Source organism: Sturnira hondurensis, unplaced genomic scaffold (genome assembly GCF_014824575.4).
Source record: "Sturnira hondurensis isolate 20B ecotype Veracruz unplaced genomic scaffold, ASM1482457v3 Scaffold0002638, whole genome shotgun sequence".
Classification (NCBI taxonomy): Eukaryota; Metazoa; Chordata; class Mammalia; order Chiroptera; family Phyllostomidae; genus Sturnira; species Sturnira hondurensis.
The window spans coordinates 2,464,785-2,486,637 of record NW_028075269.1 but is presented as its reverse complement, the minus strand read 5'-3'; the positions used below and the strand labels follow the sequence as shown (position 1 = coordinate 2,486,637).

The 21,853-nt window shown below is 43.0% G+C and overlaps 1 protein-coding gene and 1 non-coding gene across 4 annotated transcripts in view; one reads left to right on the top strand and one right to left on the bottom strand.

The window, feature by feature from the left end:
- NELL1 (neural EGFL like 1) overlaps window positions 1–21,853 on the bottom strand; it is a 729,607-nt gene that overhangs the window by 31,616 nt on the left and 676,138 nt on the right. For 2 of the 3 annotated variants that reach the window (XM_037040389.1, XM_037040387.1), the window contains one exon: window positions 16,860–17,000. The exons of the other annotated variant lie outside the window; for it this stretch is intronic. In XM_037040389.1, coding sequence (XP_036896284.1) covers window positions 16,860–17,000 — 141 coding nt within the window. The remainder of the gene's footprint in view (window positions 1–16,859; window positions 17,001–21,853) is intronic. 3 annotated transcript variants of the gene reach the window in all.
- Window positions 13,641–13,743, top strand: LOC118983225 (U6 spliceosomal RNA). The gene has a single exon (XR_005065665.1). It is a non-coding gene; the product is annotated as a U6 spliceosomal RNA (small nuclear RNA).

The window sequence follows — 21,853 nt, the reverse complement described above, 5'->3', positions numbered from 1 at the left end:
GTAGTCTTCTACCATTTTTTAAGTTATTAATCTTTCCTGAGCTCCCATCTCTGCTTTTTGGCTCATTTCTCCTCAGTGGAAGTAGTACAACATACCTATTAAAAACTTGAGGTTTGGAGCCCAGCAGTTACAGGTGCCAGTGAGTGATCTCCATTGTTCCAGTTTGGCTGGGACTGAAGGGTCCCTGAGACAGATGAGTTTCACAGCTAAAATCAGGAACACTCCCGGCAAAGGGGATGAATGTGTCAAAGTCATCACAGTCCTGTCCCTACAACTTATTGTTTGTGTGACTCCAGAAAATTTGCCGAACGTCTCTGAACATTGGTCTTATCGCTTGAAAAATGTTGAAAAAATATCCCCTGCGATAGTCTGCTAATTTATGAGTAAGTATGTGCTTATCATGTAGTTTTTATTCAAACATGATTAGCTGCTGTTATTATTATTATTTCTGTTTGCATTGTCTGTATATTTTTTTCTCATAGAAATTAACTTGTCTCATGAATTCAACGGTCCCAACTCTTAAGGATGCACTGCAATCTGCACCACTAGCCCTGAGTTCTAATTATGTATCCACTGAGCCGCCATCCCCACCCATCTATTTACTGAGGATTTTCACCTGAATTCTGAATTCTCACACAGCTTTTCGCAGATTTGATCAGTACACTGGACAGCCAAACCGAAGAATGCTAACACTCCAAGCTCTCTCACGAGCCTTACTCGGTACACCTGGTGCTCATACTCAGCGACTAGTATAAAAAGAATAGAGTTTGCTGACACTCCATGGACTTGCCTTGATCATCGCCCACATTTTATTTATAGGCTGCATACATTTAGGTGTTTTACTGCAGGTGGATTAAACAGTTTCTTCTAGGTTGGAAAACAAGAATAAAATAAAAGCATAGTAGCCTTCTAAATTAATCAAGTTGGTTTATTTTCTGCTACAAACAAGTCATGCTTAAGTAGTTATAAAAATTGTTTAAAATCAATTCAGTTCTGACCAGTGGAGAGAATAAATTAAAAAATCTATACATATTAAAATACTTGCTATCCAAGGAGAATTTTACTGCATAGAGGCTACAGTATTGATGCCAATGACCTTAGATTTATACATTTTTATACCTGCTTATAGGTGGGATGATGAGTTGTGTTATAGCTGCGTCGGCATCACAGAGAAGTAGAACAGATATGTTTGTACAAATTATTCGGTACCTAAAGCTGGGCCATATACATTCTACTGTTATATTTGTTTTATTGTTTAATCTCTTAATAAAATATCGCCCTCAACTGAAAAGCATTATCCCTCCTGCACTTCAATTTTGTTACTGTATCTCCTTATGTTGCCCTGTTGGCTGAGTTGTGAACACACTCTTCTATTTTTCGTGTCCGTTCAGAAGCAATACTCTGGTTTTTCTCTGTGTCTCCCACCACATTTTACAGTGTGTATCACTTACTAAGAAATGTAAAACCATGACTTCAAATTGACTCTGGTTGAGCTGTGATTTAGGAAAGAACCTCGTCCTATGGGTCCTCAGTTTTCTCTTTGGTAACATATAAGAGTCATATAAAATATTTTCTAGGGTCTTACCCACTTTCAACTTTGTGTGAGGACCTTTCCCCCTCCTAGGACGGAGCTGGCATGGGACTGGTGGCAGGTGGAGAACAGGACAGACATGAATGGAAGAACCCCGCTTCAGGACAACTGGGAGATTTCTTAGGATGAAACAATCTTCTGGGACATTGCACATCTACTGAAACATCTCTCGTCTCTCTGAATGACTATGTGCTAGCAGGGGCCCACGAGAGAAGGCTGCACAGGGAGCAGCGTGGTTTCCTTAGTGACAAATGTGCACGGGGAATGTGGCCTCGGTGAAACCAAAACTAACTCTGTCTTGACAAATCATTCTCTCAAACCAAGTTATCAGATGAGAAATCATTTCTTCTCTCCCCCATGACAAGGAAAGGCTTTAGGCACACAGAGGTCACACAGTAATTGCATGGACTCCCAGAAGTACCCTGCAACCTACCAAGAAATCAAAGGCCAAAAAACAGTCAAAGGCACAATTCTCAAATCATGTCTCAGCCTAAGCAACAACAGGGTCAAATTACAACCCCCAGGAATTCAAACACCTTCCAGGACTATTATTTACTGTTTCCTTTCACCACTGTGTGTATTTTGGTCTCTAACTCCCAAGAAGTGGTCAGACCTCTTCCAGAAACTGTCCCAGTACAAGGAGAGTCAGGGTGTTGATGAAGGACAACAATTAGGACCCCCACTGCCAAGAGAGGCAGAATCTACTGAGACCAACAAACTATAACTAAATCCAAATGTGATCTCATGGTGTCTTTTCATAGACATTTTCTTCTCTAGGGTTTTCTTCCTCTCTTCATATTTCTTCTCATAATCAACTGTTTGGTAAAAACCAATATTGGGCTGCCTCCAATTTTGAAGGAAAATTCTCTGGAAAGATCTAGAAAGCTTTGGGTGAAGCAAGGAGAAAGAGGCTTGAGCCCTCTCAGCTCTAGACCTTTGAATACTCTTTCACCCTAAAGGAGGTTAAAACTGTAAGGAGCAAAACTGACTCGGTTTCCAAGGAGAAGCAAAGATTCTCTCCGTGAGCGAACTCTAGCCATGCTCCTCGGAGCCCCCTTCTCAACAAGGCCTCAACTTTGGCCTATCAAGGTGCAGCCTCTAAGTACAGATGATTTTGTCCACTCCCCTCCATGCATCAAAAGCCTCAGCACGGTTTTGTGAGCAAACACTAGCATCATTTCTGACAGCTCAAGGCCACACCTCCACGACTGCGGCCCTCTTAGGTTCCTGACTGGGAAAGCTCCAGGCTGCCAAAGAAACTTCTGTCCGTTCCAGCCAACACCTGAAGATGGCCCTGCCTCCCAGTCTCTGAGGAGGAATGGGAGCCTAACTCCAGGGAGGCCTGTTACAAACCCAGACCGGAAGGATTCACATGGACCTAAGTCCCCTTCCTGCTTTTTGTAAATTTCCACTTCCCTGACTCCACTCAACCCACCCCCAATGCCTGCTTTCTTCCTCCGTTACTCATCCTCCTTTGAAAATGCCCAGTCACCTCTGCACAAGTCACAGTTGAATTCAATTCACAGTGGGCCCTCTTCCCTATTGCAATAGTTTATCACTGATTAAAATCTGTCCTTACTGCTTTAATGCCCGGCTTTGTTTATATTCCACACCACCCAGGCTGCTAGAGCAAAAACAATCGGAGTTCTTGATGCAGGTCATCTGTGGTCCAACTCAGCTCCTCAGAGTAAGAAGCATTTAGGGGCCAGTGTTCTCATTAGTAATAGAAACAATTACTCTGAGTCCCTGTATTAATTCCACAAATAATTACTGAGCACGTATGATATGCCAGGCACTGGGGATACCACAGCAAATCATGAGGCAAAATTCCTGCTCCTGGGTAGGTTGAATTTTAACAGGGTGACGCAAACAATAAGGAATTCCTTTCATGTGTCCTCCCAAGGGACATGCAGATATTTTCTGTCCTGGCCATCCCCACGTACTTTCATTGAGTCACGACGAATGCAGCTTCACGAAACAGAGATTTCTATCTTTTCATTATGTATAGTAACAATATTTACTACAGTCTTTGTATGTTATTTTCTTCAGATTTTTCAAAATGCTTTCAAATTCATGATCTACTTTGTCCTTCCAAGAAATTTAGAATGTGGACTTTATCATCATCTCTGCTTAAAAGACACCCAAAATGAGGTGTCTTTGAAAGCAAGTGGTCATTGCTTCTCAAACGTTTCTGCCAAGTTTGTCTCCCTGGCAGGAAAGAGTGAACTCATGTCTCAGAATCCAGGACATATATAAAGGGGAAACCATGAGTCTGAAATTTATCTGAGGTTTGATGTTTTCTACTTTAAAAATTATTTTTGCCTTCTAGTCTATAATTTAGTTAAGATTTTTAGATAGATCACTTTTTTCCCTCAACCCCCTGAGTAGAGTATGATTTCTCTTCCAAGTGCGTGCACCTGTGGATGCAGAGGCCTGTTTCAGCAGGCCGCTTGCTCTCCGGTATGAGAAGTACAGGAACGGGCACCACGGGGTCGAGGCCCAAGCCCAAGGCCACACAACTAGTGAGGTTCTGAGTCAGGATGAGGCATGGGCACCCTGACTACAGGTCAGGCTTGTCCCACCTCATCACACAATGGCAGGCTCCTGATTCTGCAGAAAAGAAATACAGCAAAACTGGCAAAGACCAAGTAAATCTCCAAGACACCCGCCGGTGCTCAGGTTCTCTGAATATTAACTGATGCTCTCTAGCTGTAAAAGGTAACAATAGAATAATGAAGGCAAGGTCCCGCTCTAAAAACATTACAATTAACCAAAGCAGACAGAATCCTTACCATCTGTCACGCAACACAGCTTATTCCCTCCTGTCCATTTCTGTGTCCATCACAATGGCATCTTCCTATTTTCCCTGCCTAGGTCCTTTCAAAGACAACCCTGACTAATGGTCTGCTCCTGCCGGGATCTCATTATCTCAAAGATTTTTTGCAGGGAAATGAGATGTATATCTTTTATTTTATGGAAAAACTACTCAGACTTTTTGGCTAACCCAATAACTTTATAAATACAGTAGTATTTCTGCCAAAATTTCAAACCCTGTTTTACATCGATGTCATTTTCTGCAACACGTACAATTTTGGCATGTTGACCTTGCCACATGACCTTTTGGCATGTTGACCTTATGACCTTGCCACAACAAGGTCATATACCTAGAAATTGGCAGAAACTTGTAAAATTCATATTTTACTTATATATGTTCCCACTAATGGCTTTAGTAAGTCATTTTACGGTTTGTCTGCTGAGAAATTCTTACTGTGTGGCAAAGAAAAATTTATAACAAACTTGAAGGGTTGTTATGAAAAATACAGGACAAAATGTTAGCACGCACTAGTTTCTTGATATTGAGCATGGCCAATAGTTGGTAAATTCTAATGCCCTTACTTTTTTTCAGAGGAGAAGCATTCCGAGCAAAAGAGAACAAAATTGTACATGTTGCAGAAAATGACATCGATGCAAAACAGGGTTTGAAATTTTGGCAGAAATACTACTGTATTTATAAAGTTATTGGGTTAGCCAAAAAGTCCGAGTAGTTTTTCCATAAAATAAAAGATATACATCTCATTTTCACCAATAACTTTAAAATGCAAAAAAAATCTCAGTTTTTTACCTTTTTTGAAATAATATAGCTTAATATGCTGAAACTGTTGCATATCTTCTTTCATCTTCAATAGTAAAATGGCTGCACAAAAATTCACCAATTTTGTAAAGTTTTTAAAAAATACACATTGATGTAACAGCTGGCACAATACAACCTAGCAAAATTGTTTCAAACAAAGTCAAAGACAACTAAGCGCTACTAGAACCATCGTGCAGAAAAAACTAAAACTTTTTGGCCAATCCAGTATATTTAATATTCAAATATGAATTATATTTTACATTAGAATGGTTGCATTTTTTAAAGTATCAGAGTGTTTTCACAACAAAATTAAGGTTACAACCACATTGTAACCTTAGCCACTGATACTAAGAAGTAGGGCTCACAACTTCTAACTCCTTATCCTAGAACCGAAGACTCCTTATACTCTGGTCTCCACCTCCATTTTCAGGCCTCCTTTCTTGTCATCCCCCATCTGCAACAGACATATATATATATGTGGCACTTCTCCCACAGCGGAAGTCTCTCACCATCCCCGGGACACACAGTCATTTTCTTCATGACTGCCTAATCAGAGTGCTGTTCTAGCCTGAAATACTGACCTTCAAGCCTGTTTTGCCTTCTCATCCTACAGATCCCATGAAAATATATTTTCCGTGACAGATTTCCACATCCATTACCACCCACCCCAGGCCCCAACCCCAAGAAGAGTTAGTCACTTTTTTCTAAAGTCTTTGATTTTTATTTCTTTATGTATTTGGTTGCTCTACAGCTCAATTCTCCCCTAATTCCTGTCCACCTCCTCTCTTCCCATTCCAGACTGGAAGGGCATCCTCTCTGGGTGTCTAAGATTCCCTCATGGACTAGCATAGACCAAACCCTCTCAGGAAGGGCTTGCTGAACAAGTGAATGGTGAGGTTATGCTCACAGTACTTTATTTGGTCAGAGTACAACAGGTTAGATGTCCCTTTCATAAATCCACAAGTAAACATTCCAGAGCAACATGAGTGACCTCGGACTAAAATAAACAACTTGATATTCATTTCAAAGCATTGTAGATGCTGATCTCTAAGTCCCTGCACAGACGGGGTCTTTGGCCCTAAGATATTGGGGCCTGAAGTCTATAATGAAACATTGGCTGGCACTGTGCTTTAGGAGGCAGGAAGCTGACAGTTACATGAAATTCAATATCAAGGATGCTCAGAAACAGGAAAGGTAGGCAGGGGGTCCTTCCCAGAGATGGAACTGTAAGTCTCCGTGTGGAGAACACTGAGAAATTAGATGAGAGTGGTGACTGGAAACACCAAGTCTGGCTCCTGATACTTCAACAGTGGTTTCTACATTGTTGGGCTCAGGGTCATTCTGAGACAAAGATGCATGGGCATCCATCCACGCACACTTGCCTGCAGTCTCGGGGCCTTTGTGGATACCTCCAAAGGCTTTCAAATACCCCCAAGCAAGTGGCTCTCAAGTCTGAGTGGACATTAGAATCAGCTCATGGGGGCTTGTAAAAAAACAGATCTTCAGGCCTCAGTGCCCAGATTTGCTGATTCGGTCAGTCTGCGGTGGGGTAGAGAATTTTCATTTTTAACAACTTCCCAGGGGATGCTGATGCTGATGCTGCAGGTCTGAGGATCTCACTTCTAGAATCACTGCCCTAAGCTCCATGGAACACTGAGCTCATAGGCACTAATGTTCAGGCAACTATTTTTAGGAATACCCTACCCATTCTGCTGTCGCTTGGTTGGAACTGCCAACTTTTCAGGAAGAAAGTAAAAAAAAATAAAAAATCAAAGTGCCTCTATTGTTGCTTGATCTTGCCCCAAAAGCCAAGTTCATAGTGAAAAGAAGGCCTTAAAGGAAACCGTAACCACATCGCGAAGCTCCTTTTAGGGAAAAATGTCCATCTTATCCTGTGCACCCACCAGTGTTAGTCCTCCTGTACCAGTCGGTGTTCACCAGTCAGCGTGCGCTCCACGCCTCCCACAAAACCTTCTGCACAGCGCCCATCTCCACTTGCTTCCTTTCCTCAGAACTCCCACTGGGCCTATTCACGCAAAACAAAGTTGTCACGGAGCATCTGCACACCTCTGGAGACCGGCGTGCCTCCTCTTTCCATCCTCTCCATCCCTAGAATCTAAATAAGCAACTGGCTTCTAATCACTGCTTTTGAGCTCTGTGGTCTGAGACATCACATCTCCAAATCTTCATTTACCCCAGTGGACAGGAAAGCAATCATCAAGATATTATTTAAAAGTTAGAGGGTAGGCTGGCGAAATGAAAAGGAGACAAAATATCTATTCAAAGGAGAACTACCTCTGTCACAAGCCTAAGGAGTGACACCATTTGGCTGAGAGACAAAACAGCTCTTCATACCTAAGAAGCCTTTAGAGAACAATCACTCAATACAGTATGGCAGTGATGAGTGACTTGCCTTTTATAGTGATTACAACAAAAAAGAAAGCAATAGACAAAAAGCCATATGTGAATGATTGCCTTCCACTAAAATTAAATAATTGTGTAAAAATGGCTGGTCTGTAAAAGACAAGCAGTGTGCTCAACACATTTCCATTGCAGAACCGAAATAAAACCTCTTTTGAACAGCTCATTATTCAATGATACTGAATAAAGAAGGTTTTCTAGACATTTTTGGAGTAGGCTATATTCATTCTTCAGTTTTCAAGTCATTATATACCGTAGAGTACCAAATCCGCAAGATGCCTGGGAGGGAAGAGCCAGTGACATTTGGGGCACTAATGATGCTTAGTCAAGGCTCTGAAAAGCCCAGCAGTTACTAAACCAGTGAAATTCTATTCATTTAGAATTTCCCAAATATATTTCCTAGTAAGACCCATAGGTTAAAAACACCCCAGCATTAGCCTCCTAAGACCCCAAGTTTGATAAACGCTCTGTTGGAGTCATTGCCCCAGCTGGGTTTTAACCGCTGAGGCCAACTGTAGGAAAAAGAAAAGGCTTCAACTAGTCAAAACCACTCTATTGTTGCATTTCTTTATGCCAAGCGGAAAGCAGACTCCAGGCAAAACTACGTGGTCTGTAGAGCTGAGCTGTGCTTCTCAGTTCAGTGCAGCTGGGGACAGAGGACAGTCAGCCACTCAGGCTCCAGCTGGGAGCAGAGGTGAGCCGGCTTCCTCACCTGCTTGTCAGGTGTGCCTGTCTTTTCCACTCATTAGCTTTTGATCCCCATGGTGTTGACTGGACAGCATCACGTAGCAATACTAGAAGTCCCCATCACCTGGAGGCCACCTTTTAGCTTGGAGCATGGTGATGCATTCAGGGGACCTACTCGATGGCCATTGTCCTGGATGTCTACCTTCTGTTCAGTTATGTGTGGCCCCCAGAATACACTGGCACGGAGCAAAGTTTTAGCTCCCTCATACACACGTGCAAAGGAAACTAAATGAAGAAATCATGCATTGTATAGCAGGGTGTATCTATAAGAACACGATGAGGTAGAAAATGAGGCAACTCGCTGAATCGTCATCACTACTTACACCTTAATTTAATCCTTTCATAAGTTATCTCCAATTAATAAACAAATGACTGAAGACACTGTGGGAACAGGAAACACATGGGTGCTTTTGCACGTTGCCTTGAAGCTTGACGGGCTTCCCCTCATGAGCTTCCTGTTGCACAAGGCGTTTCTGAAGGTTAAGTGGCACACAGCTGACATTTAACACATAAAAATGTGGCTATTATATTAGCACTTGTACAGCAAGTCCTTAGCAGGCAATAAAGAAGGCAATGTTTTTGTCACTTAATATCTCAAAAATCTTAAACATGAACATAGTTCTTAGAAAGGGATGACATTTTCTGGAAGAAGAAATTGCCCAGGCATTAACTGTATGACCATGCACAAAATATTAAACATCTTCATGCCTCAACTTTTTTTTTCTTTTTTCTTTTGTCCACTAAGCAGAGATTATATAACAATTCCCATCTGATGGACTTGTTTTGAGGATAAAATGAGTTAAGAAGTGCAAAGTTCTTAGAAGTGTGCCTAGAATATGAAGTAAGCTGTTGATGTTAGCTATTATTAATATTTATTTGTATACCTATAATACACCTAAACCTGCCCATCCTTAGGTCTAATCATGCCCATGCAGTCTTGTACAATGATGGGATATCTCTGATCACACTCTTCCCTACTCACCTACAGATTTTACAAAGTTGACAGTTTTATAGTTAATTACAATCAGACCAGAATGCCATTGTTTGGTTCACATATGTTGATTTTGTCTCCAGTTTGGCGTTTTAGACTCTCTAAAGAATAAATTATTTGCATCTTCTGTACCATCTAGATTAGTACTAAGACCATAGCAGATTTATTTTTATGGATCAAACACATAAAACAACACCACGATACTTTTGCAGAGTTTTGTTTTCATAGCATCCCAAATTTCCTTCTCTTCTTTATCACCCGTGCTCTCTTTACCTGGACTAGAACTGCCACCCACTGGCTCTGCATACACGAAGCACTACTTCATAGTCCGAAGTTGTTTCATGTGCTCCATGGCTAATGACGACTACCGCTAGGAAGGTGTTGGAGCAACAGGGAAGTTGCCATTGAAAATCTCCTAAACAAGGCCAAGGGCGGCTTATGGGATGCACTTTATAATTAGTTTGACATGCTGTTAGAATAATTCCTCAAAATGTCTGGTTTTAGTTCCAAAGTGTAAGTGGCAAACAGCACGTAGCCCTGTTCTGTGTCAGCCCAGAGAGGCGGAGGATGGACAAAGAGCTGTGGGTTCACACCCAAGTTTAGTGCATCGAACTCCATTCCAACAGCATTTTGTGANAAATCTCCTAAACAAGGCCGAGGGCGGCTTATGGGATGCACTTTATAATTAGTTTGACATGCTGTTAGAATAATTCCTCAAAATGTCTGGTTTTAGTTCCAAAGTGTAAGTGGCAAACAGCACGTAGCCCTGTTCTGTGTCAGCCCAGAGAGGCGGAGAATGGACAAAGAGCCGTGGGTTCACACCCAAGTTTAGTGCATCGAACTCCATTCCAACAGCATTTTGTGAAGCGTTTGTCACCGAAGCCGAGGAGGAACATTTACCTTCCCCTGGATGTTCCGGAATGTCCCCAGTTATCCCATATGCTGATCACCTGCAGGCTTCTGTACATATGGCTGGACTTGAAGGGGAGCAGAAAGCTTCCCGAGGGTCTGAGGGGACCCGGTTCTCACCTGATTTAACATCTGCAACTGCATGTTCACGACCACTGGCCTTTTTTTTACTCTGGATTCTTATCACCAGAATTGCAGAGAAGGTGATGATCAGTGAATAATAGGCAGGTGATACCACCATCATGGCTAAGGTGATATCAGATCAACTGTCAAGAACCTGCCACCTTGACCTCCTGTCCCAGCCCCACAACACTGGTCCTGAGCTCAGTGGATGACATAGATCCCCGATGCTCTTGGTCCACACGAAATCCCGCGATGCCTCTCCATGTGGGCCGCACGCATTTTCTCTCATTCTCTCCTTGCCTTGTCTCACTGACCTCCAGCTGCTCCACGGAACGTCTTCTTTACCCACAGGCTCATCACGGATCTTACTCTCATCTGATAAGTATTACCGTGTTAACATACTAAAAGCAGAAGCTTCGAGAGCAGACACCCCTGAATTATGGCCTCTGTGTGCCATTTATGGGCTGTGGAATTTTGGACAAGTTATCTTAATCTTTGGGACATTTCCTCATCTTTAAAACGGTGGTAGCAGAGGCTTCCTTCCTAGGCGAGGTATGGGAACTCAAGCAGACATTTCACGGCATTCCCTGGCACGACGCCAGCCACGTGGCGTGAGTGCTCAGTCAGTGGTGCTGGCTGACTCGGTTGAACACTCAGAACACAAGCGCTGAATCTGCCTTATCCGTGTTATTTTATATAACGCTCATGGTTACTGTGTAGCAACTTTGGAGGCTGGTGCTTTTGTAAGTTGCTTAGAGCAGCGCCTGGCACAAAGTAAACTCTCAATGTCGGCTCTTATTGGCATTACTGTTTCTGTCTTCATTTGACAGGGGAGGAATATGAGGGGAAGGGAGGTTAAATATTGACTATCAGGACCTGCTACTCGCCAGGATACTTGCATAAAGAATACTTATATTAGGAAAAAATCCACCAGCATGTATTATTTTAATAAGCACGTATTGTATGCTAAGGACACAAAGGCTTAGAGAGGTTAAATACCTTACCAAATGCTGCTCAGTTAGAAAGTGGCTGAGTTGGGATTTGAATCCAGGCCTTCGTGGACTTAGCGCCTGCCTTGCCACTACATCTCAGTGCTACCTGCTCAGGCTTCCTCACCCCCACCCCGCAGGGAGGTTTTGCACAGGGAGCACCTCCAGGGTCCAGCCATTTTCACCCCCACTCCTGTGAGAGCCAGGCATCGGGCAGGGACAATAGAATCAAATCATCTCCAGGACATTTCAATCAGGCCCAGCACACGGACCAGTTAAAACTGAAATCTCCTTCCCAAGAGACTCCAAAGCAACCTTTCCTCGCTGTCCTATGTGGCCTTGCACGTTGATGGCAGCGGCAGCAGCACGCTTGGACAAGAAAATCTCCACTGGGCCAGTCCCAATGGCCAGGGGGCAGGCTCCAGAGTCTGGGAACCAAGCTCTGTGGAGGAGGCAGTGCTGCGAGGCCAAGAGGCGCTGCATTCCCGGAGAATAGCTTTTGATCAATAAAACGGAGGTTATTGGGATTTGAAAATCATGTTTGCTACAAAAAAATGTATGAGCAATATAATTTAATTCAATACAAGTGCATAAAGGATAGCAAAAGACCTCAACTGTCTCCTAGGCGATAAGAAACTGACGAAAAGGACAAGCCTGACCTGGTAAGTTCCATAAAAGTGGGACAAATATGTAACTGGGAGGACATATAAGAGGGAGGTGCTTTCCATGATTAGAGAAAAATCTGTGACAGTGATTCTCTGTGTTAGCTGAATATTCTTTCTAATCACTTGGAGACTTAAAAAAAAATAACCTCAGTAAGTCCCAAGCAGACCAACTGAATCCAAATCTCTGGGATGTGATGTCCCCTTGTAGGTGTTTTCGGGAAGCTCCTCAGGTGACTCCACTGTAAAGCATATTTGAGAATCACTGGCTTAGGGAGAAGGGCCTCATGAGGATTTTGACAAGTGGAAATGGGGATAGAGGGATGGTCAGAAAAAAAGCATCCTCGGAAAGGAGTAGAGAAAAGGGAGCACGGGGTTTGGACAGAGGGAAAGAGGTATGTGAGTAGGCTTGGCGGACCGTGCAGAGTACGAGAGGGAGCCGAGGAGAAACATTCACACGCATGCGCAAGTTGGATATGGTGACAGACTGGCACCCAAGGGAGTTCCAATCTTATTTTTAGCATATGTAAAATCCTGCTTGTAATACATGCCACTGTTAATTATATCTCAGTTTTCATTTCTTAATGACCCAGATAATTGTGCCAAGATAAAAAGGCAATTGCTCACAACTTCTGTTAAAATAAGAATCACTGGGATTAAGATGACAAACAAACGAAAAACGTCCTCACAGACTCAGACAACAGCATGGTGATTACCGGTGGGAAAGGGAGGCGAGGTGGTAGATGAGGGCACAGGGAGACATAAATGGTGACAGAGGAGACTTGACTTGGGGCGGTGACCACACACCACGATGTACAGATGAAGCATCACAGAACTGCACACCTGAAATCTCTATTTTACCAACCAATGTCACCCTAATAAATAAAAAATTAAAAAAGATAAAATGTAAAAAACAAAATAAGAATCATTGATCCCCACCACCACTGCATGCAAACACAGTGCCCTGTAGCCTATAGGACAAGCAGACCGCTGTCATCCTCTTCTGCCATGCCACTCGGCTAATTTCTGTTTGACTCCTTTTCTCGGAATTATAAAGATACACTAAAAAATGAGAGAGAGACATGTGCACACACGGGTCGTGGGGGGGCGGGGAATGCTCTGCTAAACTGAAGAATGGCGACTCTGTCAGCCTCAATAATAGCTAAGTCTAGTCATTTGTCCAATAATATGATCTTAACAACAGGCAAATCTTAAACATTTTTGGTGATGAAGTGGTAGATTGTGCACAAGAACTGTTCTGTGGGATGTCAATAACACTTGAAGTTTACAGTAACTGAAGTCAACACGGCAGGTGGGATCGTCTGCGTCTGACAAGACACGGCGCAGAGCGTGACGTGCGGTTTTTCTCCTGAACACCTCCCACGCCACTTTCCGGTTGCAAACACACGCCACCTCTGCTATTACCTGGGGAAAACGCATAGCTGAGTACATGTGGCTAAAACACTTGAAAAGTACTTTTAAAGATTGTTTTAGAAGCTGTTTTTTTTTAATGTAAGCATTAGGGCTTATTCTGATGTGCTAATTTTTGGTGTCATTAAGATGTGTTCTTATGTGCTCGCTTCAGCAGCGTATAGACTAAAATTGGAACGATACAGAGAAGATTAGCATGGCCCCTGTGCAAGGATGACACCCAAATTCGTGAAGCGTTCCATATTTTTAGCCAAAGGGGGTGGGTTCGAGGGTGGGAGGCGGGGATGGGTGGGATGGGGGATGTGATGGGGTGAAAATGGAGACAATTGTACTTGAACAACAATAAAAGAGAAGGAAAAAAAGAAGTGCTCTTATGATTCAGAACATATCTGGTCACAAATCTCTCAAGAATGGGATCTTACCCCCTTCACACCTATATCGCCATAAGGCTTAATTAATACCGTGCTGATGCAAGGGTTATTCTCAATAAATATTCTTTCTGAATTAAGACACATGATGTTGTGATATTTAACACCTTGTGTTAGGCACCACACTCTACAGAATGAATTACGTCAGACCTAAATAGGAAATGAACCTGGCCTGATATGGTTTTGATGGTCTATTCCGTCAATCATTTGCTCATCAAATGCCTACTATGTGCCTACATTGTTCCAGGGCTGGAGGTGCAGTGGTGAAAAACAGACGAGGCCCGTGCTTCAGGGAATCTGTGTGTTTGTGGCAGAAGACTTTTACATACATGTGAGTGCATGGTGAACTTGAAAACAGCAAATGCTATAGAAGATGTAGAAGGGAGTGAGTGACCTGAGCATAATGAGGGGACTGGGGAAGGACTGCTTCAGACAGAATGGCCTGGGAGGAGCTCCTTGAAAAAGAGGCTTTGCTGCTGAGAATTACATAAAAAAGAATGAAGTCATACGATAAGACAGGAGTCGAGTGTTCCAGACACAGAGAACAGCAAAGGCCCTGAAACTGGGTGAGTTCACTGTTATGTTCAAGGAGTGAGAAAATCAAAAAGGCTAAATATATAGGGCACGAGTCCAAGAGTTAGCCTTGAAGTCCACGCGAAGAAGTTAGCAATTTACCTTACATTCAATGGGAAAGCAATCCAAGGTTGAAACAGAAAAGTGACAGGAGCTGATGTATACATCTCTTTCGCTGAGAAATAATTCCGAGCCAACAGAGTACCCCGAACTACCAAAGACTAAATGGTGCTCATATGTCTGTTCTTATTGCGACTCACTTACAAAGACATTTCTATAGGTGTGGGAATAAACGGGAATTCAGATCCACAATTACCCAACTGAAAACTCTGTTCCCCTGCGAAGGAATCCAGTTAGCTGAGATGTTCCCGTGCAGAAGGGCGGTCAGTTCCCCGATGGACAAAACGCCTCCTCAGGGAGTGAACGGGCTTCAGCTGCACCCACCCCACCAGGCCCACCACTTAGCCCGACAGAGAGAAATCAGCAGGTGAGGGGACCATGACATCTGTCATCCTATCCCAGACATTTAGGAGAGAGACAGGGCACTAATTGATATAACTGATAATTATATCAGAATGACAGGTATACACTGAGGCTGTCCCTGGGATCTGGGATATAGAGTCACCCTTGAACCAGGCTTGAGTCTCCTCTTGTAGGAAAACAGCTATGTGGGTGGGTGTCATCTTTTCTGTGACTGTGCGTCTTTATTGGGCACATGAAGTGGTTGATTTTTTTCCTTTACTAAACAGCAGCCACCAAAGGGTACCCCTGGAGAGACAGAGAAGAAAGCCTATGTCGTGCTCACCGTCTAGTCGGAGAGCCCATCAATTGTATGGTGGCACAGTAAGTGGAGCCACAGAAACATACACCAGAAAAAGCTCCTGAGTTAGCGGAGGACAGGAGTGATGACTCTCACGGAGACATCAAAGACTGCTTCCTGGAGGCCTGGTGAGACACGAGCTGTTTGATCTAGTCCTAGTCACACAGCATCTATTTACACTGAGCTGCACACACAGGGGAGTTCTGAGCTGTATGTAAAGCAAGCATATGAAGGCCCAGGATAAATGCAAACCTCTTGCTGAGGTTGCATTAATGATTTTAAAAAATGTGTATAAAGTAGGGGGCAGAGTGTTGAATATGCAGGACCACTTAATATCATAATAACTAACATTTATTGAACATTTAACAGATACAATTAGTTCTCACAACACTCATATGAACTAGCTCTGAACATTTCCATCTTACAGATGAGATAATGGAGGTACGGCCAGATAATACCTGGCCCCAGGTAACCTACTTAGAAATGGCAGAGTTGGAACTTGGCTGCCGGCAAACTGGCTCAAGGGCCCATGACTTCAACAACTACACAGCGGGCTCCTCAACAGTAATGTCAGAACTGGGGTGGATAATTCATGCTGTTGCCCATTGGTCCCTAATTCATCTTTGCTTTAACGTAATCTCAGGGGAGAAGTTAGAAAAACCACTAAATGGATGTCTGTAGCAACCTCTAAAAGAAGAAATGCAGTGAACAGAGACGACGAATTCTCATTCAGCAGTCTGAGCTCTAGAGACCTGCGGTCAGAATGCATCCCTCTGGGTCTGTCCAAGTCACTGCTAAGAATTTAGCTGAGCCCATGTGACTTGAAATAACTCAACTGGCCAAGGTTCTCACAGAAACAATTCCACTTTTGATCAGCTGTTTGGATTTCATGAAAGTTCTAAGGTCTTGATGGTGAAGAACTCCATCTGTTAACTTCCATTTAGCATTTAATAGAACCACAAGCAGATCAGTGATTAAAGGGGACCTTGTAAGGATGGCGGTGGTAATAGCAACAATAATAAGGTCAATGCCACTCTACATTTGTGTATCATTTCAAAGCTTACCATCTCTAGCTACGGGTTATCCCACTTATCCCTAACAATGCACGTGTATTATTATCCATACCTTTCCGTATTTACAAGTGAAGGCATAGAGAGGTGCAGTGACCTTTGTAGTACAAAAGCTGTGATTTCAACTAAACTTTTGAAGTCCAGCAACATTTCCTTCTCTCTCACAGCTGTGTCTCAAAGAGTTCAAGCTTCCAGCAAGCCACCATGATATCCCTTGGAAAGAACTCAGCGCCTTAGCATACAGACCCAGCTTTGTCCTCCGACTGCCCCATTCATGTGTGAAAATTCTAAAACCCCACACTGCATAATCCCTGGCCTAATCCCTGAGTGGTGGAGGGAGGAAATTTGACAACTGATGACTTTAACCAGGGAGGGATCATAGTTGAACACCAGGAGCTGAACAGAGTACCAAAGCCGGCTGCCCCTCCTGCAAGGGGCCTGATGGATGGAGGGCATGGCTGAAAGCTGCTTACCAATACAGGACTCCCCGGACAGTGAATAGGTCCCATCGTCATGGAAACCGCTTCTGCACTCACAGTGGTACCACCCTGGCAGGTTAACGCAGCGGGAGTGTTGGTGGCACTCAATGATTCCCTCTGTACATTCATCAATATCTGCCTCAGAGAAAAACACAAGCCCACCAGCACGTTAATTTCTTTCGACACTAACCTTTCAGCCAAACACCTAAAACACGCTCATGTCAATATATCAATTAAAACTGGTTAGTCACCTCAAATGAAAGTGACGGGAAGAACTGAGTCCCACTTTTTGCAGAATCCAAATTGTAAGCTTTACTGTCGGATGCATTGTCATATGTTGAACAATGAAGGAGAGCTGATGGTCAGGAAGACCTTCCCAACGCCAAGTGTTGTGTAGGCTCCTGAGTCATCAAAAACTAAATAGAGGATGTTTAGCACAAGTTCTGTTATTGAGTGCATATGCCTTTTCTCTGATTCATAATTCCAAAAGAATAATTCCTGATACTATTTGATATTCTTGGATCATATCCACGAACAAATAAGTTCAGGGAATTCTGGATTAAATAGTGTTAAAATGATTTTTTGTAGTGCAGTCTCAAAGACTTATCACATTTATAAGCCCTGCAAAGCGTAGAGAGGGGAATAACAATATGCACTGTTTCCCAAATATACTTGGCTGGGGAATGCTGGTGTTCTGGGGAGCACAGTCAGGGAAGTCCTGTTGTAATTCTTTTAACTGCTGACTTACTCGAGGACTTCATTTCCGACAGTCAATCAGAGACCCTCATTCTTCAGCCACTCCTGATGAAAGACAGTGCCCTGGGCTTCCTTCACTCTAGGACCTGGCTTTTTAGGACCCGCCAAGTCCTGAATCATGCCTAGATTCTGCAGCCCAAAGGCTTGTCACTGAGCTGAAGCAGACGGCACCTTTACGGAAAGATGAGCTGTCAATTGTGACACCAAGGTCAGCTCATTCTCTCCAAGTAATTATTTCTTGGAAGATAGCCGTTGCTGGCTGGGAATTGTCCCCTCCCTCTTCTGGAAATACTGAACCTTGGCAGTCTTATATGAATGGAGATCTAATTAATATAGGGATAGAACACATAATGATTAAACCCTCTTTGGAGTCTTTTCCAACCGCTTCCTGCTATAGGCATCCACTCAGAGCAATCAGCTACTATTGGTTCTATCACCTGGACACGTTGTACATGGAGCTGCACATGTAGTTTGAAACCTGTCACCCTCACCTTACGGCCTTCCAGCCACGTACAGAGAGAAAAGGTGTCTCTTTACTCTGGGTAACCCAGCTTTAGTTTTGGCCTTTTCTACCAACTGCCATCTTCTTCCTTTACGGCTCATATGATTGGGTCCACACAGTCCTTGGACATACGGCCTCCCTTAGGTCTTTAAGAGCCATCAGGACCTAGTGCTTCTAAGGTTTCTTCTGCTATTACAGTCAGGCTTGTGTCCACTTATTATAAATCCCCCCAAAATGAATTTGCAACAATTATGTTGTCATTTCTGAAATTTTACAGGGGTGTGGTTCTGTGGGACATGTCTTGAATCACTAAAAATTTCAATAACTGAAATGAAGAAGTGACTGGAGGCTACGTTTCAGAGAGGGAGGGCTGACTCTAGGCCATAGGCCAGTTTCGTATGTTCTGAGTACGGGTTACGGAGGGACACACACATAACTAGAAGGCTGAGTTTCACAGGTCACTTCTCTATGTTCAGCTGAAAGAACTCTCTGCGGTGGAGCAGCAACAAACTGTTGCTCAGACATTTACTTCCAAAGCTCCTAGAGGGGCCGTCATGATCCCCACAGCCCCCGTCACTTCTGGACTACCAACACTATCTAGGTAACAGCCATCTAGCCACAGTTAGTGTTGAGGGAAACCAGGAAATACAGAAGCAAAAGCTTCCCACATAAACAAAATAATTGTATGCCCTAACTGGCTGGAGACAGGCCTGGTTTATACCTGCTGCCCCTTTCATTCTCAAAACCACCCCTGTTTGGAGGATAAATGATTCGAATGCATTACAAATAATTCCTCCAGCCTTCAACTTAATGGGCAACTTCTAGGAGGAGGAGTGGTGGTGAACGAGGTGCAAATATTTTTTCAATTCACAGATACTTTTATTCTCAGAACAAGAGGATAAGAAAGAGCAGTAAAAGCTTCTGTGATCCAGCGGGCCCAAAGTTATTTGCGCAGGGCTCTCACGGGGAGCAAAGACAGTTGGACAGGTATCCACCTACAATGGTCCCAGGGACCAGGAACCCCAGGCTTGCATCGAACATGAGAAAAGCACTGGAGATACCCCTCGTCTGGGAGCTGCATTGCCAGGAACTCACTGGGAATAACCAGGGCTCATTACACACTGTTACCTGGTAACAAGGCTACACATTTCTGTTCTGGGTGTAGGGTTTACACCTGAAGCCAAAAGTGTCTTTTTCTATGCAACCAGACTACTTGAGATGTGCTCCCCAAACTGGCTGTTTTTTCTGCACAGTTACGGCAGCGTTAAAAGCAAGTACCACAGACCCAAATCCAGAACATACTTGCAGGCTTTTGGTGACATTTTGGGGGCTTTAAATATTATAAATGAGCTGTGGCTGCCTTTGTCCACAGAGATCTGCTTCTCCCAGTCAGCTTGCCATGGGCAAACAAATGAGACAGATGCTCCGGGAATGGGTCTTGGTCAGTTCATTGTGGATCTGACCGTCTCTCAAAGATTTTTGATAAATCACAGTGAGCCGTCTGCATCACACAGGTTGTCAGCCATCCCAAAGGAAACGAACAAAAACAATCATTTTTCCCTTTATAACAACTCCTAGGATTGTGTTTAAATTTCAGTTTAATCAAGCACAGACCTGAAAAGGGGGCAGAGGAAACAAGAGACGCTGGGGGGTCCAGAGTGGAGCCTATGGTATTCATCTCTGTGGCCTCAATGCCAAGTGCCAGTGACTTAATAGCTCACATCCCAGCCCAGGCCACACAGCTAACAAATGGTGACAACAGGTTACCATTTGTTAGCTAGAATCTGTATCTGTCACTAGTTTATCATGTCATCTTCTTGATAAATCAAGAAAGGAAGTTTTATGCAACAATAACATTTATTCAGTACTTTAGATATATGTCAAGCCGGAAATATGTGCCAAGGATAAATTTTGTGGTAGTTGGAAAAACACATGACTGCTGAAACCCAGGAGTTCACGATCAAGGGGAGGAGATACACACTCATCCTTCAGATCCCACCAATGTCACCTTCTCCTGCTCCTCCAGCTGCACAGTCCCCCACCCCCAGGGACTCTACACACACACTTCCATTCAAGCACACATCTTACTCTATATCACAGTTATTTCCCTTTTGTGCCCATCACTCAAGTGCAAATTTCTCAGAAACAGAGACCTCTCGGGTTTACATTTCTTGTGACAGTACCAAGAAACATGAAGGTGAACCTCCAAACATTTGTGGGAATGAATGAATGAAGAAATGAATGATAATGAATTAAATGAGAGGAACAATGAAAAGGAGCTGTAATACACATTCAAAGGACCACAACACCTCCTGCTGTTTGCAAATCAGCAAAGATGCCAAGTCAACTCACAAAACTAAATGCAACGGGGTTAGTTTAATCTTTACACATTATTTACCTTTAAAATACACCGTGTAGTTTCTATTTAATACTTTGCTTCCATGTCTAACCTTTCGAGGGATTTAAGGCAGTGCAATAGACAACAAAAAGACACAGTTATAATGGCCTTCAGTGAACGATCTTACCTATAGCTTGAGTTTTTTATGAATAATGAAAAACAGATGACAACCCAAGGCTTTCTTCATGGGATGTGCCCTAAGCAACACATTTAATCCTATTTGGAACATGCAGTGAATTTGCTACCAAAAGCCATTTGCAAACAAATCCTTTGATTCTTATAAAATTCTAGTCTCTTGAATCGGATGAATATCTTCCTTCACCTGATAACCTCCCTCTCAGACTTGCTGCTTGAAAATTTACAAAAGCAGTCAAGTTTTTCTTAGCGCTTACTTCCAAGGAGACACTTTTGTATTTCATATTAATTGGTTGACGTTCACAGTCAAGTACGAGTTTAACTTGCACTTGGATTCCATCCTTTCTCAGCATTTGTATAGTGGGCAGGATGAGTCATCAAAAGAACTTTTGAGACTTTCGTTCATTCAACAAAAGCTTACTAGAGCACACATGTGATGTAGAGATGAAAGAAAAGGTTCCTGTGCTTCAGTCTATCATCCAACTGAACTGTAAAAAAAAATAACTCTGGTTAAGAACACAGATTTTGGAGAAAACCATGGCTTCAGAGTCCCGCTCGCCACTACACTAATACATTGTTTAGATTTTTCCAAGTCTTTGCTTTCTCATCTGTAGATTGCAATGAATAAAAATGAACTTGACTGAATGGATGGACAGAAAAGACTCAAGAAAAATCTATTATGTTTCATCTATCGTATAGAATATTACCTTTGGGCTCTATATTGCCACTTACAACCAGAAGAGAGGGGGGGAAATCTAATATTAACTTGTAATCAGGAAACTGGTTGGGACTGCCAATGACTTCTGCAACTTTAAAAATATTCATTTATATGTTGAGATAATTGTAATTTTGTAAACATTCAGGAATAGAATCTATGAATCTATAATATGGACCCTATTAAAATATGGATTCTCTCCTCCCCAAAATTCTCATATAAATTTAAGTACAATTAGTAACTTAAAGGCCCACCACGAACATAGCGAACACAAACACAATTATTGTATAATATTTGCAGGATGCGGGGACTGTATTCAACAGGGCACACATCGGAATGTCTGTGGGAAACTAAAAGGACCAGTAAATGAAGCAGAAACTCTGTGGTAGAAAGAGGCCAGTGTTCCCATTCCCTCTTCCTTGGTTCCCAGGGATGTGTCTGCAGCATACCTCCTTTGCAGATAGCTGAGGTCATCGGAATAA